This window comes from Nyctibius grandis, chromosome Z (genome assembly GCF_013368605.1).
Source record: "Nyctibius grandis isolate bNycGra1 chromosome Z, bNycGra1.pri, whole genome shotgun sequence".
Classification (NCBI taxonomy): domain Eukaryota; kingdom Metazoa; phylum Chordata; class Aves; order Nyctibiiformes; family Nyctibiidae; genus Nyctibius; species Nyctibius grandis.
In genome coordinates this window covers 70,346,276-70,372,374 of record NC_090695.1, presented here as the reverse complement: position 1 = coordinate 70,372,374, position 26,099 = coordinate 70,346,276, and the positions used below count along the sequence as shown (strand labels likewise).

At 37.8% G+C, this 26,099-nt stretch overlaps 1 protein-coding gene across 3 annotated transcripts in view; it reads right to left on the bottom strand.

Annotated features, from left to right (window-relative positions):
• Positions 1 to 26,099, bottom strand: part of APC (APC regulator of WNT signaling pathway) — a 102,041-nt gene that overhangs the window by 37,238 nt on the left and 38,704 nt on the right. For all 3 annotated transcript variants that reach the window (XM_068424105.1, XM_068424106.1, XM_068424107.1), the window contains 4 exons: positions 12,938 to 13,022; positions 11,785 to 11,986; positions 5,260 to 5,368; positions 2,422 to 2,535 (listed from right to left, as the gene is read on the bottom strand). In XM_068424105.1, the coding sequence (XP_068280206.1) occupies positions 2,422 to 2,535; positions 5,260 to 5,368; positions 11,785 to 11,986; positions 12,938 to 13,022 (510 nt within the window). The remainder of the gene's footprint in view (positions 1 to 2,421; positions 2,536 to 5,259; positions 5,369 to 11,784; positions 11,987 to 12,937; positions 13,023 to 26,099) is intronic.

Sequence of the window (26,099 nt, the reverse complement as noted above, 5' to 3'; positions counted from 1 at the left end):
GAATTCTTACTTTTTATATTTTACAGAAATTAAGTTTCCTTCTACTTATTACTAAGTATATAGGCTACAACATTTGAATAGTCAAAATAAAACATGGATAAGCATGCTTAGCTGCTTTTTCAAGAACTACCATGTGAAATTATAAACTACAGGGAACAGTAAAAGTGAGTAAATAATTAAACAAGCTAAAATAAATTGCTAACAGTCTAATGCCTCTTTCTGAATAACTGTTGAGCATGTACTTGTATACAATCTTCATAAAAGACAACATAACAGTGAGCTGCTGTGAGCTAACTTGCTTCAGAAAGAGGAGGTTAAAGGAAAACAAAGCTGAATCATGACAGATGAGAGATGGAGAAGGCCATTATTTCAAGGTCCATGAGAAAGGGTGGCTAGTGTATCAATTACTTTGGCAAGAGCAGGTTATCAGCTCTCTCTCAGAATAATCTTTGGGACTCTTAATACAGAGATATCTGTAATGCAAGCTTTTATATAGCTGAACCGTTCTCTCCCTTCGACCTACATTTTGCTTTGTATTGTGTGTCACAGTTAGGGTGGAAGGAAAATACAGAGCAGAAAGTAAGTTGAAAAATTAGCAAGTTCACTATACTTGCCAAATAGGAATGTTTCAGTTTGCACATTTAAACATCACAGTGAAATAATCCAGAATTTGCTTTTATGTATTTGTACACCAATGAACTTCTACACAGTTTTGGCACCTGTCCTGGGTAAAATGAAATCAAGAGGAATTACCAGTCAAATTCACAAAAGGCACGTGCAGGAGTAGTTGCTTCCTATTTTATAATCTTCATCTACTCACAATAGCGTAATTTCTGTAAGTGTGTAAGTGTTATACATACCCACATAGAGTAAAACAGTTGTGATAAACCCACAGGCAAACATTAATTCAGAAAACCATAAAATATTTCAACATCTTCTTGCTGGCATTTTTCCCTCACAAAATTAAAAAAGAACAAGCAGGAGAGATGCCGCTTCAGGGACAATTTAATTACTTTCACAGTGATATAACTACAGTCAAACTGTTTCTCTGAAAAATTTCATTTATTCTCTGCCTGAGTGCATTCAGAATTTAGACAGCAGCCTACCCTACTTATTTAGCTTAATTCACCTTACTCTAGCTTAAGCTTGTTAGCAGCAAGAGAACTTTCACAGAAGTTCTTGTGTCAATGCCGTAACACTTTCTTCTGCAACAGGGCTGACCAGACACCTGCAGACAATCCCGAGTCTGCTATGCCTTCACTCAGGACTGGCTGGCACAAGTTGCGCAGCTGAATTCATGCAGGGCATCATCATGGCTGATAAACCTCAGTAACACAGCCATATGGCTTCCAGATCAGAGACAGTTATTATCCAGGCAGATTAAACTTGGGTCTGTCTGAGTACGTCTATATAGACAAAACCCTACACAGAGCCTTTATGTACATACCTGACAATTGCAGGATATCTGTTTTGCTAAATACTTATAACCCTATGAATTTTCTGAAAAGTCCTACTAAATTACTCACTTTAAAATTTAAAGCAGCTTTTCTAATTACAAACAAAACAATTAGAAATGTTTCTCATGTGGCAAAATTTTGTGTTGTGTAAACCTAGGGAGAAAAACAGAGCCTAAAGATACTATTTTTATTGAAAGGACTTGTTTTTGTAACATTCACCATAAAAAAAAAAAAAAACAAACCAGATTAACTTACCAAGCTGGTTATTTAACATCTCTAGAAATAAATGGTAATAAATAATTCAAACTGTCGCTCTGCTACTGTGGGGGAATAGTTTTTATAACCAGCAAGCAACTGATTATTCCATTTACAGGTTCCACACAATTACATTCTCAGTTATAACTCCAAATGTGTGTAACGTGATCTGCATACAGAATTGTACATGTCCTCATCATGAATGGAAAACAACTCTTGGTGAAAGCAAACAACTTCCACATATGTATGTGAATTACATTTTACTTGAATACCTTGTTTTCAAAGATTATTCCTTGATACATGGTTTCTGGTTAAGGAAAGTTAACAATAGTAGCTGGATTTCATTCTAAACCTAAAAGCATGAAAAGACCCGGCATGACAGATGAAAATAAAGCAGTTGTAAATACATGTTTGTTTGAAGCTAAAATGGTAATAAATTATAAGGAAATAAACATTAAAAAAGAATTTCTTTTGAAGAAATTGTGTACTTCTGATTACTTACACATCTTCTTTTAAACAGGCAGAGGATACTTTTTGCTCAGTAGTTATCTCCTATGTTCTGATTCCTGTTTTTGTATTTGAAAGGCTAACTAAATGCTCTAAGGTATCACTGTGTTTACACACAGTTTACAGATACAACCATCAATAATCTAATAAAAATGTAGGAAAACTTTTTCTGTTCCTTCTAATAATGAAAGACTAACTATACCTGTGCTCGCTTCTCCATGTCCTGACAAGTACCTAGTTGTTCTTCCATTGCAGCTCTGATTTGCCTTGCCTCATACTCCAACTGCCTTCTGGTCATATCTGTTTGCAAGGAGAACTGAAATTGAAGTCAGAGAAGGCATTTTAGTAAACAACATTTATGTAAACAATGTATTTCCCTGAACAAAAGCAGAACAATTACTTTTCCACACCAAACTTCATAAACAAAAAAACCATAATAATATATTTTTAAAATATGACTGCATTATTGAAAACAAGAACACATAATGTTGTTCAACCAACAGACTACCTGCAAGTTTTGTCAAATGACTAAATATAATAGATAAATATTGGGACAGCATCGTTCATTACAAGCCTGGAATGCCTGGCTACTAACGTATGTCAGCACACCAACAAAATTGTTAGGCATGTCATCTGAAGCAGTATTTTCAAAAATATTCAGAGGTATGATCAGTGGACAGCTTAGATGAGTGGGCAGCGAGGTGGATCGAGAACTGGGTGAATGGCAGACCTCAGAGGGTTGTGGTCAATGGTGCTGAGTCTAGTTGGATGCCCATAGCTAGTGGTGTTCCCCAGGGATCAGTACTGGGTCCAGTCCTGTTCAACTTATTCATCAATGGTCTGGATGAAGGGACTGAGTGTACACTCAGCAAGTTTGCTGATGACACAGAACTGGGAGGAGTGGCTGATACACCAGAAGGCTGTGCTGCCATTCAGTGAGACCTGGAGAGGCTGGAGGGCTGGGCGGAGAGGAACCTCATGAAGTTCAACAAAGACAAGTGTAGGGTCCTGCACCTAGGGAGGAATAACCCCATGCACCAGTACAGGCTGGGGGTTGACTTGCTGGAAAGCAGCTCTGCACAGAAGGACCTGGGAGTTCTGGTGGACAAGCAGCTCACCATGAGCCAGCAATGTGTCCTCGTGGCCAGGAAGGCCAATGGTATCCTGGGATGCATTAGGAAGAGTGTGGCCAGCAGGTCAAGGGAAGTTATCATCCCCCTCTACACTGCCCTAGTGAGGCCACACCTGGAGCACTGTGTGCAATTCTGGGCCCCCCAGTTCAAGAAAGACAAGGATCTACTGGAAAGAGTCCAGCAGAGGGCTACGAAGATGATTAGAGGACTGGAGCATCTGTCTTATGAGGAGAGGCTGGGGGAGCCGGGTCTGTTTAGCCTGGAGAAGAGAAGACTGAGGGGGGATCTTATCAATACTGACAAATACCTTAAGGGTGGGTGTCAAGACATTGAGGCCAGACTATTCTCAGTGGTGCCCAGTGACAGGACAAGGGGCAACGGGCACAAACTGAAACACAGGAAGTTCCATCTCAATATGAAACTTCTTCACTTTGAGGGTGGCAGAGCACTGGAACAGGCTGCCCAGGGAGGTTGTGGAGTCTCCTTCTCTGGAGATATTCAAAACCCGCCTGGACATGACCCTGTGCAACGTGCTCTAGGGGAACCTGCTTTGGCAGGGGCTTGGACTAGATGATCTCCAGAGCTCCCTTCCAACCCTAACCATTCTGTCATTCTGTATCAGACTACTGCACATAGTGATGGTATTTATACTACTGCTATCTACTCTATTTTTAACTATTCTGCAAAAAAAGGACAAGTGTTCAATTCAGAAACAACACCACAGCTTAAGGAAAGACATTCCAACTGATAGATTTTTTTAAGGCAGGAGCAAAGCACTTCACTGATTTTGGACAATTGCTCAGTTTGCAAATAAATGAGCTTCCAAGAGCAGTTCTCCCAGAAGACTCCACCAAGGTCAATTCAGAGAGTCACAAAGAGACAATAACCTACAAATATATAAATGCTACTAAAAAGAATGGGATCTGTCATTCTGTTGCAGCTGCAATAAATAGTGATGGATATAAATTGCTACAAAAGAGATTTAGTGTAGATGTTAAGTAAAACATTCTAATCCTAAGAAGAGCTAAGTTAATTAATTGCCTAAGCAACTGGGGAGACAAAACCTACAATAGTGACACCGATGCAGCTGACAGTGCCTTTGGGAATGGGCTGCACTTCCTCAAGATCTTTTTCAGACCTTGTCCCCTTGCTTCTGGTGCTCCGATAAGCTCAGTTATGACTCAGTGTTAGATTTCCTTAAGTCCAGCTGCTTCACTCCAGTCACAGAAGTGTTGCCATTGTCTGTTTCCATTTCCAGAAGGCTGACTGATTCCTGATCAGGTATGACTCTGTAAAGATGGGCAACCAGGTATTCCCAACACTGTCTGTGTGAAAGAATGCACTGCAAATATATCCAAGCTGCTAAGGTCTGACAACAGGAAAACTGGATTATCTGGGATATAAGACATCTTCATTATCCCAGATAATGGTGACTAGACCAGAAATAGTCTGGAGATGCCAAGGTAAAAGCTTGGAGCAGTAACACCTGCACAGGCTACAGCACCACTTTACTTGCTGTTATGAATTAAGAGCTCCTGTGTAAATTGTCTTTTAGGCTAATATTGCTCTCAAAACTAAGAGAATCCACTAAATAACAGAACAGATAGAGAAAAGACCTTTGGGGGATAGGGTTAAAGAAGCAGCGTACTGACATGTAAGGCATTTATCATAACTTTTCAGTACTCCTCTCTATCACTGACATTTATACTGATAGGTACGAATTTTAATGTGTAAAATTGTATATGAAAAAAAGCATTATTTAGGCCAAGTTAGCTTTACATAATTTAAAAGGTTTTCAATTCACTAAAATGATAGTACAGAATATCACCAAATTCATAAAATATACACAGCATCTAAGCAGAGATCATAGCACCAGATACAAGACCAAACATATTGAAGGTACTTACATTTTCAGTGAGGGGGAGACTATCAATCCTTTTAGTCAAGTTCTGAAGCTGGGCATAATACCAATCCTTTTCTTTCTCTTCCTTCTCAAGCTCCGCCAGCAAAAGAGATCTATTAAAAACAGAAGCGGAAAACATCTCACTATTAAGACCTCATTACCATACGTAGGTACAGAAATAGGCATTGATACCCATAAAAAAGGTTAAATGAGATACAAGGTTTGAAGAAGGCACTAAGATGACATTTGAGAAGGTGGATGTGGTTCCCTGGCCCTGGCTAAACAACCTATCCACTCCTCTGTGCTAAGCAAGTCCATAGCTTCTTGTATATCAGGTCCACATCTGTAAAAGAGGAGAACACCTACATTTCTCTACAAAACCACTTTGAAATTTAAAGCTAAGAGGCATTTTGTTAAAGTAAAAAACAGTTATTAGTCATGTTGCTAACCTGTATCCCACTTCTTTTAGACAATATGCTTTGTATAATGCATCAAACTACATTCAAGAAAAGGCCTAGATGTTACAGAAGCATATACATCCCTGAATCACATTACTGAATTACCTCATTGGCCTTTGCAGTGTCTCCTTACTAACTTTGTCACCCATACCAAAACCTTGGGTAAAGCACACAAAATCAAGTTATTTCTATGAGTACTAAAAGTACTTTAAATCAGTATTTTCCATCAAATATTATAGACAGGATACATTTGCAGCTGTTTAAAACATTTTAAATGGGTATCATAAGCATACTGCATACCTGAGCAGTATATGAGAAAGATAAGAAGATTAATATATACAGACTACCAAGAAAAGAATCTATCAGATATTTTACATAATATTTTATCAATCCTTCATGAACTACATATATATACTTGTAAATTTTATCAATATAGTTATATAGCATTCATTGGTACAACACTTTCCAAAATACGTATTAAAATTCTCAGGCAAAATCTGGCTGGTAGGGGTATACAGAAAAGCCACTATTTTTTTTTTTTTTTGGTGGTGTTTTTTTTTTTTTTAAATGCAAGTTTATTAGTTTCTTATAAACACTTTCTGTGAACATTTTTCTTCCTTCTGACATTTTAATATTGCTCACTAACATTAATGGAAACGCTAAAATCAACACCTAGCCAGAAGACAGAAAGCTGCATACAAGTTTGCCCAGTATTATCTGCCATCCCTTAACTTCTGCATCCCTCTGTCTAAACTCAGGTTGTGGTCTTTCTGAGCAAGAGACATACGAACCTTTACAAAACGTACAAACACATTATGGATAATTACTATAAGCTGTTGAGGAACAAAAACACAGCATACAACAAAAATACAAATTTCCCCTGACTACTTTGATAATGCATCCCAGTCACAGCTTGAGATGAAGATATTAAAACTTCCACATGACAGACCTTCATGTAGAAGAAAGAATTTAAAAAACATGTATTTTTACGGATCTGTTCGACTTAGCTCCTGCTTTAAAAATGTTTCAAGCTGGTTTTGATGACTTAACATTTTTATTCCACACCCAATGCAAGTGACCTGACCAGTGTTCAAATGGAAAACTGAAACTGACAGGATCCCTTACTTCAACTGCAAGGGACTGAAAAATGACACACTATATGAGTGTGTTGAATGTTTTTAAACATGAACAGAATGACATAAATTTCCAGATTTGATTCAACAGCTATGTTGAAACAGAACTGTTTTAAGAATGTCAAGACTACACGTTAAGTCATTTACTGGGCAGCTTTTACATCAGACAGGTTTACAATCAAATCACTGGCATCCTGGGGTGTATTAGAAGGGGTGTGGTTAGCAGGTCAAGAGAGGTTCTCCCTCCCCTCTACTCTGCCCTGGTGAGGCCACATCTGGAATATTGTGTCCAGTTCTGGAAGAGGAGGCTGAGGGGTGACCTCATTAATGTTTATAAATATGTAAAGGGCAAGTGCCATGAGGATGGAGCCAGGCTCTTCTCAGTGACATCCCTTGACAGGACAAGGGGCAATGGGTGCAAGCTGGAACACAGGAGGTTCCACATAAATATGAGGAAAAACTTCTTTACGGTGAGGGTGACCGAACACTGGAACAGGCTGCCCAGAGAGGTTGTGGAGTCTCCTTCTCTGGAGACATTCAAAACCCGCCTGGACGCGTTCCTGTGTGACATGATCTAGGTAATCCTGCTCCAGCAGGGGGATTGGACTAGATGGTCTTTCGAGGTCCCTTCCAATCCCTAACATTCTGTGATTCTGTGAAAAGAACTGACAAACAACGATTACCATAATGTTGCAGGTACCTGTAGCAGGATTACAAGAAAACAGTAATTCTTCAGCCACAAGGATAGGGCTGACAGGAATTCCTTAAGTCCTTTAGACAAACTGGAGGAAAAGCTAATAGATGGTCCTCCGGGAAAGCCTGTGAGGAAAGCAATTTTTTTGTCCTCCCACCTGTCCATCCTCTTAATACATACCCTGGGTGGCCTGATCGCTCCACATGCAGGCAATTCTGCATGGCTTCCTTTATACCTCCTTGGGTGCCCACGCACCGGTTGTGTCCAGTTTGTGAAATCAAATTTGCAAAAGCATAATTAATGCAATTCTTATAAAAAAGTATTTTTACCACATGAGGACTTGCAAATGTGAAAGCACTAGTTCTGCCTCTGGATGTCAAGAACTGGTAATAGAAACCGGAGGGATTACTTTCAGCTAAATGAACATGTGATTAAGTTCCTCTTGTAAAATGTAGGGTTTTCAGTTTGTGAGACACTGTGTCATTCAATCTGTTTTGACACGCAAATGGATGCTAGAAGCAAGAAAAGAACTTAGGAACCATCAGTGCTCCATAAACATAATACATGACCTGAGGGCGACTCCTTTAATTTAATAGTGTCATTTTTGCTTCTAAGTAATGCTTTATTTGGGATTACTAGCTTGGCATCACTGCTCCATGAGAATTCAGGTTTTAACAATGCCTTTAAGGTCTCTCAGCACAAAGCCTGGAGGCCTGGTACAACTATAGCAGGTTGCACTTCCATTTCCTTGAAAATAAGCAGCAAGCGTCTGCCAATGTGTCTGATAAGCTGCTCCCCACATTTAACATTGCTATCAAATACTATACCAACCAAAAGTATAGCTCCTTCTCAGCCTTCTGGAACTTCTTGAGCAACTTCTCGAGGTTAGGAGAGCATTTATGGTGGAAGAGGTGTAACTGATCATGGAAAAAATTTGATGGAAAAAAGCCAGTGCAGTTATTCCATCTTTTTATAGTTCTAAATCGTTTACGTCAGGACTTCCACAGTATCAGAGACAATTCTGTTCTCTGTCATACAGTGTCAAGTTCAGTGAGAATGCAGCAAGGCAAATGAAGCAAACTTTTGGAACTTTACACTACTTTTATGAGTTAACAAAAAGTTTCCAATTTGAACCGCTTTTCTGAAGGGTAGGTATTTTGAAAGACTTCTCTAATGTGGTATTTTTGAAGCTCCCAAAAATATATGAAGCTGAATGAATGCAGAAAACTGGTTTCTTCTTTTATAAATCTTTTCTGCATAATTATGTCAATGTTATTCCCAGTTAAAAAGGAGAAGGGAAACAAACTATACACTACTCTAGTTGCATTATGTAAATTACAATTATAATTAATACTTTCACTTCAATTGGTAGGTGATTAATAAAGTCTTGAAAATGAAACACTGATGATAGATGCTGTAAAGACTTAGGTAAATCGTACAGTCAGCCAAAGGGAGATAAGGGGTCATGAGACAGCGAAAATGCTCAAACTCAACACCAAGAAAATAAAAGGAGTGGCATAAACCAGAAAGAATAAACAAGGCACACAAACATTTTCATAAAAAGATCATCATAAGATTATAATCTTTAGTTGTAAATTGCAGAATTTACAAAGGTGAGATTATTAAATTTACTAAATTGCAAAAGGCAAACCAACACAGAAAGTAACCTGCAGTGCACTCTGGAAAGTTTTGTTGATACAGTGTCTTACCAAATACGCCTGAAAATAGCCAGAGAGAAAGCAGAAGATATTTAATGAATAATGTATTCTAAATTGACAACCTAAAACCATATACCCCCCACTTCTTTCTCTTTTCTTTTTTTGACTTTAAAATTAGAGGAGAGCTAAGTAAATGAGAAACAGGCAGACAATTTCATCTTCATTCTGGTAAGTAAATAAATTGATTAATTTTCTTCCCCTCAGAAATCACTTTTAGCCAAGCTAAATAATTTTTTCAATACAAAATAAATTTTAGCCATTTTTCTTGTTTCTCACTTGTTTACATTAATAAACGCCTAGTGAATTAGTTTATTAATAAACATTTCATGAATTTACCAAGTTCACACACAGTTAATACATGATTTGGTCTTTGCCCAAACACTGTTGCCCATGAGCAGCAATATTGTGCCAGTGTGATATGATACTGAGTGGAAATGTTCCCCTGCTGCAGGTTTCCAAAAAATGTCATTTTCTTTTAAATAATTTCAATATTTTGAGACTTCTCAAGTTCCATGGGTTCTTTGAAAGTCTGTTAAAGTGCCAAAAAAATTTCTATTAGCAAATAACATGTGTTTTTACATATGTTTAGAAACACAGAAACTTAGTAAGTATGCCAAACAAGTTCAGACACAAAGCACAGGAAAATAAGTGGTTCATTTTCTTTCAGAAATTGTAGTGATTTCAGATGCATGGTCCTACACCCCCCACCCCAAGTTCTGATTCATTTGGCTACCCAGGGTCCGCATCAATGCCCTACGTGTTCCTACATGTCCCCTGAAACAGTATAAAGAAGAGGGCAGTCTGGATTACCCACCATTTCACTAACAATGAAGCTAGATGTCATCTGGCCATGCCTCTACAGATCATCTTCTTTACAGCACATATATTTACCCCATCAACTGTAACAATAACACTGCCTAAGCTCATCCGAAATTAAAAAATCCTCATCCCCTTTTTTCAGCATTATTTGGAACAAAGACCAGTTCACTGCCTAAGCTGTCTTTATCGCTGAGAAAAACCTCTAAAGAACTATCACCTTAGAATCCACAAGAGTGGGAAAGGATCACAGATCATAAATCATATGTGCTAACCACCCTGAAGAACTCCAGCTGCTATAAATTAATACTCCTTGTTCCAAGTGACCTGGAGTTCAGTTGAATCATAACTGAAAGTCCTAACCACGCTTAAAGATTTTAGTATTGCATGCAGTAAAAAACAGCACTGGAAGAATATAAACAAGTGCACTGTTTTTGATAAGATGGAAAATGCCAGACACAGTAGATTCTTGAAGACTGGGATGTGCAAGTGGCAAGATTCCCAAATTCCTAAATATTCTTACACAGCTCCTCAGGAATCTATATTTTATGCAATGGAACAAGTATGACTAGTGACGCTGACTAGGAAAATGAAAAAATAGAGTGGCTCATAGAAGAGGCTCAATATGGACCCATGGGAAGTTACTTTCATTCTACTGGTAGGACCAAAAGAAAGGGACCTACACACAGTACCTTGAAGGAAAAGTGTACTCCTTAAAACACCGGGAAAGGCCCGTTAGAAAAGGGGTTTCTGAAGGGCTGCCCACAAACTACTTATTACCCACCAAACTTTTGTATTATGACTCCAAAGTGGTCTTTTTTGCTTGTTAATGACTACCAGGCATAAAAATACTGTGTTGCTGTTTATTCGGTTTTGCAGCCCCCAGTTTTACATCCCACCCACTAAGTAGCTGTCAGTGACCAAATCTTTAGGAAACCCTGTCTTACAGACAGGCCTCTGAGAACATCTGGGATTTCAGTCAGGTTCATTTCAAGATATAAAGATGTCTTCAGTGGAGACAGCTGCATGTCTCTTACTTTGCATTTCCTTTTAAGCGATTGATAAAGTGCAACAAATCTGTATTATGTCCTGAAAATATGTTCTTCCTATTAAATGTATACCACTACCTTCCAAGAAAAGAAATTCCACGATTTTGTCAACATAAAACATCAGATGGGAACAACATCTTGAAGATAAGAGTAAAAATTTTTGTTTAGCTGACATTTTTTCTGATAGAGCAGAATCACTAGGTAAATGTCTGCTAATAGTAAATAACTGACCAACCAGCTATGGTAGTTACAACCATTTGCAAAAAAAGGAGATTGCTCCATCACATTGTTACAGCTTCAGCATATCAACAGTGGTGGGGAGATATAGAGGTGTTTGGGATGTTCCACCCCCTCTCTCTAAATATATTTAAGATGCTGACAATCTGTAGATCAAAATAAAATAACCTTCATCCAACACAGAGTAACAATGAAATGTATATATGAAGAAGCAGTAAAAACTGTATGGTGTGTTTTAAGATTTTTTATATTTTTTTTGTGTGCCTCTAAATACAATGTAGATTCCCAGTTTCCTTACCTGTCAAGATAAATATACCAGTGATTGAAACCATATGCATGATAGCTAAACACTAGGTGTGTCAGTAAACTTACATGGTAAAATAAGAAGTCAATCCATACTGGATGAATAAACAAATAAATTTACCTCTCTTTTTCTAGCTCTTCTAAATAACCAGTGCTTTCTCTGCTTCCATTCATAAATCCTCTTCTTGGAAATGATCCCATGGGAACAGGACTGCACTCTCCTGAACGGCTTGACACAGATCCTTCCCGGCTCCCATGTGAACGCACAGACACCTTTGGCCTTAACTTCACTCCAGGGAAGTTGGTACCTTCCAAGTTCAGTTCTGGATAATAGAGAGCAAATATTTTCACAGTTGAAGTTCAGCAGCACAAATTTAAGAGATCATTTCTATGCTAATTTCTTATTTCCTGAACAAATCCATGATTTTTTGATGGAAGCATTTTGAATGGAAATCCACAGAAGAACATAATGTGAACAAAAAAACAATCTTAATGGTACACTTCAAGAACGCTAGTCATCTGAGCAGATGGCTGAATTGCAATCCTGACAATCAGAACAGTACCCCCACACGAGCCTGCCTACCTCTTTCCCAGAGGACTTAAGAAATGGGCAGAGTTTTGCGTAAATGTCATATGAATTGTTCTTGTGGCCCACTTCCTAACAGCTTTTTTCTCAGAGATCCTGCAGATGCTTCACTGTCACATAAACGATGACAACTCTTTTCACCACAGGGCCCTTAAATGTAGACACCCCTATGATACGTCTGGTTCAATGGTAGGGCTAATGGATGTATACAGGGAGTCACGGGGCTGGTCTTGCTTTGCACTTCCCGTATAATGGGATGGTGCACACTCCAGCACATGTTCTAGGGAAGAGGGCATCAATTTGCAGCATGACAGGTACAATTCCAGTAATACAACATGAAGAGGGCAGGGTATGCGAACAAGTTCAGAAAATTGGTGGAACTAATCCATCACTAACTTAAATAAAATGTATTTTTTCTGAAGAACTGAACGAAATGCAAGTTATATCAAAAGCAATTTACATGAAGCCCTAGGGTAACAGTAGCAAAAGCATAAAAGCAGCATAGGTACATTTTTTTTTTTTGAGAATGTGTCTTAAAATGCTTAGCAAAAATAACAGGCACTAAGACTACACCTAACCATCAAAGTCAGCACTGGAAAGAATATGCAGCCCAGTTAGAAAATTTTATCCCAAAGGAAAAACAACTGAGAAACAAATGAATCTACTCAACACATAATTCTATATTTACCTTTAAGTCGTTCCAGTAAGTCAGTTTGTCCAGAAGATGCCATTCCTTCATCTTCAATACTTCCTTGTAGCTGTTTCAGCACCTCCTGTAAGAAATGAAGCTTCAATTAAGAAATCCTTATAATAATAAACCACAAGGCAAATACATCTTATCCTGCCCTCAAGTGCACATTTGTGTAACAGCTACTAAGACATTGATGTAAACTATATTTCATGTGAGCAGCAATCAAGTGTCATAACTTTAATTGCCATCAAATATAATCTACAGTATTTCCCCAAGCACTGTCATCATGTAAAGTACACCCTGAATAACTCATCCGCTCTGGTAGTCCAATCTATTGGCTTATTTAAAATTTATTCTCAAAGTGAACAGTAGTGATCTTGAATTTACAGATGGAGAAATGGATGCACAGAGAAGTTAAATTTCACCATCTATATACCTAAACTTAGTCTTGTAAAAATAAAATGTGGATACATAACTGGAAGTTACAAAAGTATCTTGAATACTATACTTTTTAAACCTCAAAGATATCAGAGCAGATGTAATCCCCAGGATTTATTTTCTGCGAGGCGTTAGCACCACTGTAAACCACCAAGGAGAGTCATATTATTCTTACTAGTACTGCTGCTGTTACTACCACCAATGCTACCACCACCACACCTACAAGGAAAAGACTTAGGGCTCCTTCATGGTGTCATATTATTTGGCTTATTACTACTACTACTACCACCACCACCACGTCTACAAGAAAGAGATTTAGGACTTCTTCATGCAGCTGAAGCTTCAAAGCAAAGAATATTGCTGTGTGCTATTGAAACTATGCACAAGAAAATTTTACAGCTGAAGGAACATACTTCTAATGCACGATAAGATTCACAGTAAACAATGACTACTGCACTAAAAGGGGCTTGTAAGCCCCCAGGTCCCTAATGCTCAGTGGCCTAAATTCACGTAGAAAATGAAATGCAAGTTAGTGAATGCCTTTTCTATATCATAATGGTGGATACATCAATAGCAAAAATAAATTGAAAAGACTGGCCACAAGGCAAAAAGCCCTTACTTGAATTTAAAATATAATTTTTCATACTGTGACATAGAAAATATTTTTAGAAGCAGCAATAGTCAGGAAATGAAAACAATTCTGAAAAATGAAAGGTACTCCTTACTCTTCATACATAAGACTCTACACCCAGAATTGTACTTCTGTTCAGACCTGAAAACTAATTATAGACAATTTAAAAGATCTCCACATCACTGTTTTGCTCTTTTAAAAGCCTAGCATACCTTACTGTCAACATTAATGGTCCTTGCAACTTGCACAGAAGGTACCCTTTAAATGCATTTTACTCTTTTCAAAGGAAACAAAACAGCATCTACAAGAAGTTAAGATACTATTTGAACAGACACACTAATGAGCTTTTCTATATTCAAAGTGTTGTTCCTTGCGCCCTCCCCCCCAAAAAAATGTAAAAGGATTTTGAGTAAAGAACTGCACAGGATTCTGGGGAACTAATCTCCAAGCACTAGACTCAGAGCAAATGGTTGTAGCATAGTCACTGCAGCCATCCACCATGCAATTACATGACAGTACTCTAGGAAGAGGAATTCTGGAGTATAGACACACTATGTTTACACTGTTTTGTGGAAATAATTCTGCAGGTGGAGTGGAGGCCAAATTTCCCAATTTACATGTTGCCTGACTAATGGAGTGACGGCGTGTGTCCACATTCACGTTTTAGTTTGGATTAGCCTGATGCCAGACTCCCATCTGCCTCACCAGCTGTACTGTGGTTCACATCGTAGGGTGATCTTGGAGTGTGAACCAAATTCCCTTCCGATCAAAGCAAGCCAGCAGTTAAAAGTCAAGACTGCTAATGGGCATTCACTCTACAGGACCAGGCTGGAGCTAGTCCAAAAATAAAATCCCCTGAAACATACATAGCACGCACACTGGGTCCTCAACAAAATTAATCTACAGATCTGTTCTTTTTGCATTACCTGTTAATGCTGGCATAGCCTTTAGGATCAAGTTTGGTGTGATAAAACTCTCAGAAAGACATCTCCACTGTGCTTGTGCTTTTAAGTACATCCAAGGGCATCCTCATTAGCCATATGGCCCAGCCAACTCTATACATAACATCTGCCTTGTCAGCAAAGTCAGGCAAACAAGTAATCTGGTGTTTTTCAAAGAAGGACTCCTACATTATCTGACCTAAGGGCAGATAACATCTGCAGACAGCAGTCTTAGCTTAAAAGCCTAAAAGGGCAATATGGATATGTGGAGTGGTCTTGGGAGTTTTGCAGGCTTCTGAAAGACCTGTCAACTCAGATAAATTTAGAAATAACTAATGAATCCTTTTCCTCTGAGAACAGCACCTTGTTGCAGGGAAAAACCCCAACCCAAAGATCCAACCCCTCCTCCTATTCCCTTCTTAGAAGCCTATTTCTCACCTCTCTGCTGGGCAGTTCTGCTATTTCAGAAATCTTATGTTCAGGCTACTTTCCTACGTAATGAGTCTTCCTGCTTCAAGAGCCGATAGGAATAGCAAAGTGGAAATACCATCACCTTTTCCCGTGCTACCAAATGATGACTGAAGTGTCCGGGCAGCTTGGGACTGCTCTTTCTGAATATTGGCAACAGTTAAGCACTAGCATACTATATCACCTTTCTCAATTTTCTCTGCTACAATTCACTAATTTAGGTTGTAACTTTTAGTTTTCAAATTATCCCCTTTTATTCAACAGCACATGCATTTTTTTCAAGTTAGTAGGTAAAGTATTCTTTTCTGTATTTTTCTACGTTCATTTCTATAGTACCATTGCTAAGGCAACAATGCCATTATGAGGCTATGACATCAATTTCAAACTCAATCACAGCACACTTTGAAATCTAAGTGGATGAAGCAGACAAAGGTTAGAGAGGGAGATGCAGGCCCTGGGCCAGGTACTGGTGGAAAATGAGGCAGTGTGCTAAAATGACAAATTGGGGAATTTATAGTTTTACTTGAATAAAGGAACAGATAAGTTTTCTGCAATAACCCATTTGGAGGAAACATAGCAAATTATCTATTACTGTGATAATGCAAATTTTTATTTATTCACTTATTATAACTCCAGGACTCAACACTAATGCTGGTTACATGCAGTTCTCCTGTTTTTTCCCCAAGATTAATACAGTGCTTTGAAATAGTAGTTTTCCACAATAATTTTATATTACATTTGATATGTCTGCTAAATAGTGTAAAATCTTCTCCATAAATAAACCTGAATTGATTTAACTAAATTTAAATTAATATTCTTTTTAGTTATGCAAGTTTGAACTAATATATTAGTAGTGGTTTACAGCATTATTCTAAGCAAATTCTTTACTGACTTATTAGTGACTTACTGAAAAAATACAACTATAAGTGTATCTGTAAGGAAAACTGCCAAAGTTTTTTTCTATTCTTTTAAAGAATGCAAGACAAATTATTTTAATGGTCACTTAAATATAACCTAGTTTGTCTTGTCCTACTGCAGAAGCACAAAAGAATGCTTTTGGAAATGGAGCTGGCCCTATGACTCATCAACATTTAGAAAGGTTTCCGTCTTCAAAGTCTCTGGACTGTGAAGTACAGAAACAATGTCAAATTTTTTTTTGTTTGGACTCCATGAATATAGTCCTGACCTTACAACTACTTTATGCATAATTAAATAAAAAAGATCAGACCCGCCAGCAAGTAACTGGAAAACTACTGAGAAGAAGAGCACCTTCACTAACAGTACATGCGCCCAGCTAAGTGATAAGGGTTGCAAATAAAATTGCTTAAGGGCTGTGAATTTACTCAAGCTGCTAATAAAGAAAAGAATCACAGAGGAACATCTCTAACAATGCCAGATTTCAAATCCAAATGAGTTAAGATTTAAAAGCATATTGCACTTTTGAGAACTTTAAGTATAAATATTAATATTCCTATTTAGAAATATTTCAAAAGATGGTATCTGTAAAAAGACATTCTGGTTTAGACATACACCTCTCCTTTGGCAAGAAAAGGAGCACTGATGACAATTCAGACAAGTTTAGTCTTCTGTAAACACTACTTGCCCCCCCTCCTTTACACAGAATAAGCTTTATTACTTGTATACACTTTTCTAAAAGTTTTGTGTATTCAGCGAATGCCAAAATCTAAGAAAATCATCATGAAAATTAAATATATGACATCGCTGGCAGCAGTATGCGAGATATACTCACAGGCCAGTATCAGCTGGAATAGTAAGCCAACAAAATGTCTTGAAATTTACTGGATCTTTTAAAGGTAAGCATAAGTCTAATTTTAAAATATTTCCAACAAAAGGTATTCTATCAGTCAATTTTTAGTAAGACACTTTTCATACCTGTTCCTCCTTTTAAGCTAATAATCATACTTGGGCCTGTGTGAGGAGACATTCCTGTCATCTACATACATGCATACACACACAGACTTCACCGTGTCTTTCTTTCAATGTTCTTGAACAAAACCCAAATTGAGTTATCCTTCAGTTTAGTTTTTTTAGGTTATGCACCTTGGTTATCACTATATTTACAACATTTGAGTATAAAAACAGGTTTAACTGCACAAATATAGAAAGTGTTTACAATTTCAGACAGTAATTGAACATCTATCTTAGCACCATATAGGATGGGAATATGCGTACTGGACGACTGAGAACTATTATTTTTAACCAAATCAGCAGTATTTTTAAATCAGACTATTTCTGACAGCATTTGTACTCATGTTTTTAACTCAGTACGCTAAAAACTGAAACATACAATTGCAGCCTAAACTGCAAGTGATTTTTAAAGTCCAACCCTGTGTTGCAGTTTCAGTTACTATTTGTTTAAAAAGGCAGGAAAAAAGGTAACACATACTAAAAGCACATCCATCACTCAAATTCGACACAAACATTACATGCCAAAACAGCGGTTTGGGTGGGGGCAGCACCAGAAAACTATTTTCTATGCATTTACAGACAGCAAAAACTTAAGTGCAAGGTCTTGCATGACCCTTCATAACTATATGAACTTGACAGTGCCTTAATACTATCACACATGGTACAACACTCATAGAGGCTGAGCGAGAGCTATGGAAGAGGCTCTTTACCCCTACACATTTTGGCAAATTACACTGCTACTTAATCAAGCTTGGTGAGAGCCCTTCTAATTGCCTGCAGTGCCAAGCAATCGCTCTGGTTGCTGAACCCTATAACCAGGTCCACATGGTAACAGCAACAACGACAGCACTACTGACTGAAGTGAAACACTGGAGCAACTCAACTCTTAACCTTGTAGAAAGAGGAAAGCATTTGTTATGTGAAACGATGTTGTTCATTTTAATTTCAAACTACGTCATTTTCTAAAAGAAAAATATTCGCTTGGTGCCACCATGCTCAAGAGCTGTCACTTGCTGTAACCACATACTGAAGTCAGTACTACGTTTTCAGTGCAGGCCCACTGTCAGATCAACTAACGTTATCTGATTTTATGCTCATAAAGAATGCGGTCTGAAGTCATGTCAGTAACTATATATATCACCAGCTCAATTTCCCCTGAATTCTTAAAAAAAAAAAAAAACTTTTATTCAATTTTCCAACCAATTTGGATTCTGGGAGAATCTTTACAATTGCAAAGATCATACCAACAAACTTGAAATGACACAAATCAAACACAATATAATGCCACTGCTACTTCTTTACTGCTCAAATAAATTCACTGATATTTTAAATGTCTGTGTTTTGTAAGATGCTAAATGACTTTTATAACTGCATTTTTAGTTCACATCAACTTAAAAAAAGTTATTTGCAAACGTCTGACTGCATTAGTTGGGCAGTCACTGAAGACAAGTATTTCCTGTAAATCATCATTTGATTCAATTTGTAAAAATCAGCTCAGCGTGTGGGAGTTTCTTCCACTCACACACTCAAATTTATCAAACGACCAATATAGACTAGTATCTTCAAAATTGCTTTTCTTTTTAGAGGATCTATCCATTGCACTATCCCTTATCTATCCATTGCACTATCCCTTATCTATCCATTGCACTATCCCTTGCCTATCTACCGCATTACCAATATTCTTCCTCCCTGTGTCACAAACCTGATGTGACAGTCTCCTTTATGTGCCTTAAGACGGACATCACTTCTTCTCTCCTGAAAGGTATGGGTGCGTGGGGCACCACAAAAACATTCTGCATGTGCAAAATCCAAACGAGATTAAGGGAATTAATTTGAGAAGGAAGATGCAAGCTCACATTAGGGGAAAAAAAAAAGAAATAGCAAGCATATGTTTCCTATGGTAACCATGATTACCATTTTCCCTTGAAAGGCTTCAGAAGGATGTATTGAAATTAAATGGAAACCAAGCACATAGTGGAAAGAAAATACTGGATGAATTCACACAGCACAAGTTACAGAAGCTCAGAATTTAGCACCTATTCCACCAATATTTATAAAGGCAAGGAACGTTAGCGCCAAATCAATGCCTTTTCTCCCTCCTTGCTCACCAAGCAATGCATTTGTTGAACAACACTGAAAAACAGTATTTTCATGTGCACAAACTAAAAGCTTTAGAAATTTAGCCTCAAAACAGGCATTGTCAATGTCAATGGAAGACTACTAGGCAGCAAAAAGATAGTAGCTAGTACTCTGACAACTTGCGCCTAAGAGTTAATTCTCCAGATGAACAGCCTTTGTGTGTAAGACTCTGCGTAGCTCATTTCACTCTCAAACTAGACTAGCTAGCTATTATCATGTACAGTAAGACTGTTCATACAGGCAGTTAAATAAAGCAAATACGAAGACTTGCGGAAAAAAGTAGAAAGCTAGTATGGCTACTCAAAAGGACAAAACAAGGTGTCACCATGTTCTGCCCATTTCCATCACACCTGTTGTGCAGAACGGGATGAATATAAAGCTAAAATAGGCTTCACCAAGAGCGGGTGTATATGCATACCTGCTGTGCAAATGCCCATACAGCCAACCATCTGGAAGAGGACCCGACTTTCAAAATGTCAGATCCTATGCTACTATTATATTTTCAAAGTTCTCCCTTATTAAATAGGTATAATGTGAAATTTCTACAGCTAGCTGATTCATTACCGTGCACAACAAAGACAATTAGCTTGTAGTGGATTTTTAAAATCTATATTATTTCAGAACACAAAATATAATTCAGTTACACTGAAAGCAAAATATACATTATTATTATAATTTGATTTAATGGTAGGTTGTACTGAACGTAATTGGATTTTGAGCACTGTCTGTCCAGGATGCCACAGTGCTATGAGAGATCTGTATCTCACAATTCTCACTGAATTCTCTCCTACTAGCTCAGCTGTCTGCAGACAGTGTCTCTGAAGGTGACTGCAGTCGTGCAATTTCCATGACGTATGCAACCCACTCATAGTGAGACCACAGCTCATTCAAGGAGACATGGTTTGGCTAAGAAATCCAGCTGACAGAAGAGGATGGAGCTTTAGGTCAAACACTGTAAAAAATATTTTTTTAATCACACATATTTTCTGGGAACAAAAGTACAATTTTTTCCTGCAGATTGCATTTCTGTCGAGAAGTAACTTTCAAGAGAAATACCTGACTCTCTACAGATCATTATATACATGAAAATCTGTTTTTAAAGACTTCATATACAGAGGTAAATTAGAAAATAACACTATTTTATACAATGGTATATTTTCATCCTTACTGCGAGCACTGAGCATGCTAACTATGGAAGGTTTTTTTTTGTAGAATAGGTAAAATTGTATTATAGGGCGTGCAAACTAGCTGACAAAATCAGGGTGGCACTGTCTACCTTAAAGCTGGCATTTCCTTAACGTTTGAATGTCCAAATCCAAATAAAATGCATTTTAAGTGTTTTTTTTTTGGTGGTATTTTTTTTTCATCTAAAGAAGGGAAAAAAGTAAAAATAAACTCTTATTGTGTAAATTACTACTTTTGCAGTTTATTTCAGTCACAAGGTTTGTCAGTGCTACGAACAAACAACTGCAATGTCCCCGCCATTGAAAACTGACACAAACAAGAATTGCACAGAAATTTCTTTATGCTTTCGAGTCATTGATTCCCTCCCATAGCTTCCTTCTCAAAAGCAGGAAACTTATTACACAAACTCCTCGTTTGCTACTGCACCTTGAGCTGTTCTTCAAAACACTCCTACGTCCTTCTACGTTTCCTTTTGTTGTCTGCTGTAATTTATGTTCCTGCCTAAAGCTCCCCTAAAGCTGGGCCACTACAAAATTCAGTGAAGTATCAAAGAAATCAAGACAAAGCCTTTACTGTGTGCCAGGCAGAGCATGTATCAAAACAAGCTTTACAAAATGGAGGTTTAGAGAAGAAAAACAAGCTCTGTTAAGTCAGCAGAGCACTCAGTAAGTACCATGCAAATAACTCCTGAGAGCCAGGAGTACAAAGTATATAAAAAAAAACAACGTAACTTTGGCCACATCAGCTACAATGCTGAAAAATCAGTCAAACACAATGAAGTTGACTCATTAGAGTTGGCTGGAAGATGCATGGAAACAATGAAAGGACAAGGGCAGATTCAACACCGGCACCACTTTCTGAGGTACACTACTTGCATGGCAATGAGCAAATAAAGAGCATGCTGGAAGGTTCTCATCAGTTGGTGACACATAGGCTAATTAAGGAGGGGAAATTTATGTTCAACTGCTGCTAGTATCAAGTAAAAACAGAAGTTTCTTTCACTACCATCTGTATCCAGGTAAACAGGATTCTTCTCCAAAAAGCTGTAAGCCAGGCACCCACAGGCACAACTAGGACAACTGGAAAAAAAGAAATGTCGGAACCGAAGGATATAGTAAAAAATAGTAATGTGTCCCCAGTCTCATAGCAGCATAGTATTGACATCACAGGATGATCATGATACTTTGCAACTGCTTCATAAATTACTGCCATCTCATATAGAATTTTTGGAGTTAAATTACCATACATTTTAGTCCCAATTGACATAAGTACAAATTTTCAACAAAAAATGCTTTCCTGAAATTATTTGCTGAAGTGTTCTCCAGGAAGATAAAAACTAACGCACTGGGGACCACGCTCTCTTCAAGTGGCCAGAGCTTTGCGGTGGATCTGCTTAGACCTTCTCATTAACACTGTCTGTTGGGCTCCCAAAGACCACCGAAAAGTTTTTAAACAAAACAAAAAGCTAAACTATAAACCAGGAAAATTAGCTAACCTTCTAATAAAAAATACTAACCATTTGAATGAAGAAAAAATTACTTGAAGAGACACCTCAATTGCCATTCTTGAGTCTCAGTACAACCCCTCCAGTGCCAACTGTAGCACTGCAGGGCAGATGTGAACTGCAGAGTGCTACCTGGTCCAAGAAAGGGCTCTCTATCACCTGCTACAGAAATCTTTGGACTACTTCTTCAGCCATGGGCTCCCAGGCTGCTACTGTCACCTCCCCTCCCTCACCCCACTCCAGCCCCCCCCCCCCCCCCCCAAGCCTCTGAAGGACCCCCTCCCTCTACTTCACAATGGTGGGGAGCTCTAGAATGGAGGGAAGTTCCTCCTTGTCCCAGCTCCACCCCTCCCGCTTCTTAAGGGAGCATAACTCATCTGGAAAAGAGCAAACGCTGTCCTTCACATTGAGAAAGACCAAACGCCCATCCACACCAACATCCCACCTCCAAATGCAGGAACCTAGTGAGGATACATGATCAAAACAAAACCTAATGTTCGTTCCTCATGTATATCCTCTCCCCAGTTTCCAGCTGGCCTTGACTTGAGGACTTCCAGAAACCACGTCCCTCCCGTATCAATTCTTTTGGCATCCAAATGTTCCCACGGCAAAGCCTTACGATGAGAAACAAACCTTGTTTTTTTTGTTTTCTACTTGCTCTCTGATAATTATGTTTGATGTCCCTCTGGTATTGCGGGAAACTAATCATTCCCTATTAACTTTCCTCATGCTATTTATGATCTTTTAGAGCTCAACAACCTTCCTCCCATCCTGTCCCTCTCTCTCTTCCCGCTCTCTCCACCTGAAAATTCCAATTCTATTCAGTCACACCACTTAAGGAAGCTTTTTGTATCATTTGATTTTTTTTTGCACCTATACTAATTCTACTAGATCCTTCCTGAGGAGGTTCATCAGAACAGAACATACTATGCAACTTCTGGAGGTAGCATGTGTCCATCCTGGCATAATTACAGTTTTTTTGTTTCTCTATCTACACCCAGTAATTCCCAATATCAGACCGACTCTCTGCATCCAAACTAAGCACTAACCTGACAACTTATGAAAAAAACCTGACATTTTCAGATATATATAGTATTCTCTATGACCTCCTTCTATGTTGCCATGCTAATTCAGAACCCCTCATTAAGTATGTAAAGTTAAGGCTGTTTTCTGCCACAACTGTTTTACACTTCAGAGTACTGGATTTTATTTGCCGTGTATTCAGTTCAGTCACTCAATGCCACAAAATTCTTCTGCAGTTTTTCACACCCCATGTTAATTTTTACCACACTGAAAATCATCAAACCTTTAAATCTCATTCTTTTTTTTCCAGATATGTTGAAAAAATACAGGTCACTGCAGAAATCTCACTAGCACACTACTGGTAACACAAAAAAAACCCAAACCCTGACTATTTATTCTGCTCTTCATTTTCTACCTTTAAGTTGTATAGTAATCAAAGAACCTTCCTAAATCAACTTAGGTTCTTCAGGAGCCTTTGATGAGGGAAATTACTAAACTCATTTTAGAAATCCAAGCAGACTCATCAGTGCCAATATTGCTTACCTCCTACTCAATGATTCCTTCAAAGAACTCATATTTGTAAACCACACTTCTCCCTATGAGAAATGCTAACTCTTTGCCCACTACAAGTCTGTTCTTTACTGCGGTTTCTGACATGTCCATTACAAACTCAAGCTTGCAGGTCTGCAGATCAGCAGTTTTTCCTAAACTTTTTTCTTCAAAAGTGGCATCACACCTGCCATCTTCCATAACTTGCATGCTGAGGCCATTTTAAACACAGAATACAGATCTTGATCTTTGTCTGACAATCACAAGTGGTTGTTATAACCAGAAGGACTTAAAACATGTAAAGGATCTTGCAGGAAAGTTACATATATACACACAAATTTGGTAAGCAATGAAGATGTCTGTCTGATGGAAGAGCAAAAAAAAAAAAAAGGATGACTGAAACTTTCTTCAGTTTGAATTCTATAATTTGACAGTGTATCACTACATTTAACAGACAACAAACAAAGGAAGCAAGCAAGTGAAAACATGCTGGCGAAGAATCTCGGGGGCTAGGGGGTAGTAGTAGATACTGACAAAGAGTTCATGTCCAAAAAGTGTAACAGAGCGTCAAAACATTGCAAGCCAGTTAGCGCCTGGAACATTCTGAACATCAATCTTCTGATTTTATAAACAAATGTATGCTAACAAACTCCAAGCTGCAAGCAGCACATTTTTCAGATTCCCTCTTTTTAATGAAACAAACAAGTTACTCTTAACTGTTAAGTTGCTAACTTGCTAGTCAGTCTGCTATTCCTGCTAAGGATTTGTATATTTGTCCCTTTAAATAGTCACAAAAAAATATAGGAAGTTATATTTGCAGATAAAATAAAATACAACTTAATCATATGTAATTATAAAATCACACTCAGTTCTAATAAGATATAAGCTTTCTCATTCTCACAAATCCATCATGACAGAAACAAGAAGAAAACCAGGCACCATGTCATCTTCTTTAGCACACTTTTTACCTTTAATTTTGCTAATGTGAGTATTAATTAATCAACCACACAAAGTATGCACAACACTGCAATAAATCTGGGATATTATATTCTATAGGCTTAAAATTTCTTTTGCAACCATATTAAATTATGTTAGCTTAACACTGTACAAACACATTCAAAATCAAAATCCTTAAAATATCATAGCACTTGCTTTTGTATTTAGTCAAAACCCATTCCAATCCAACATAATAGCATCACAAGGTTTATTACCCTGCTGTCTAATTAGCAGAAGAAACACAAACACCATCCACGTAAAAAATAAACCACTCTTTGGACCTGCACCGGACATGATAGTAACTAGCTCTCTAAGACTTCTGTCTTTTAAACCTGAATTCCTTAGAACAACCAACCAACCAACCACAAAAACCCAGAGAAAATTGTTAAAACTAAAACCTTTATAAGAGTACAACGATCTGCCAAAAAATCACCCTCTACACAACAAAAAAAAATGTAAAAAAACTCCCCATGAATAAGCAGCTCATGACTTTCTGAGCACAAGAGTCTAACCACTGCCTTGTTTCTTTACAGTGTATATTTAGCTGGTTAGAGTGTTTCTCAAAAAAAAAAAAATCAAGAAATTTGAATCAGTCGTAATGACAGTGTTCCTATTTTATTATTGATACATGTGGACACAATATAGAGGACATTAAATAAGTTGGAAAATCATATGTAGAATATAATTTTAAGGTACTATATAAAGATGAAAGTGAGAATGTTTTGCCCACAGAGCACTGCATATAGTAAAGATGGCTTTCTTATACAAGATAACACGCATTACTCATTTACTGTAAAATCCAAGCTCTCAGAGAGTGAGTGTGGAAATCACGCACGACGTTATTCTTTTGCTGCTTCTTGAGTACTTGAAGTTAAGTTACATGGATCTATTTCCCCCCAGATTTTACACAAGGAAAAATGCTGACATGAATTAGCTATGACAGAAAAAAAATACATGCCATCCTTAACAGAAAAACACTTGTCTTTTACAAGCACCAGGCAAGACAGTGTGACAAAAAGTCTCCTACATTTACATGCACAAAGTAGTATAGCTGATGTTGGACTGCTTTTTGTCTCTTCATGAATTTTACAGGTTTTGAATTCCAACAAAACTATGTTCATTTTTTTCTAAATTTGCCCATAGTCTGTGTTTTATGCAGTTACTGTTACTATCTACATCTAGACACTGAAATAGTTTTTCTTCATTTATGGGCCAACATCATTATTTCATTGACCATCAAGCAGTATATTTGTTGATTTAGAGAGAACATTTTATCATACCAAACTGCTGTATTTCATCTGACAGTAAGCCAACAGTAACAACCCAATTTCCCAAGTTAGTCATAATACTCTGAGG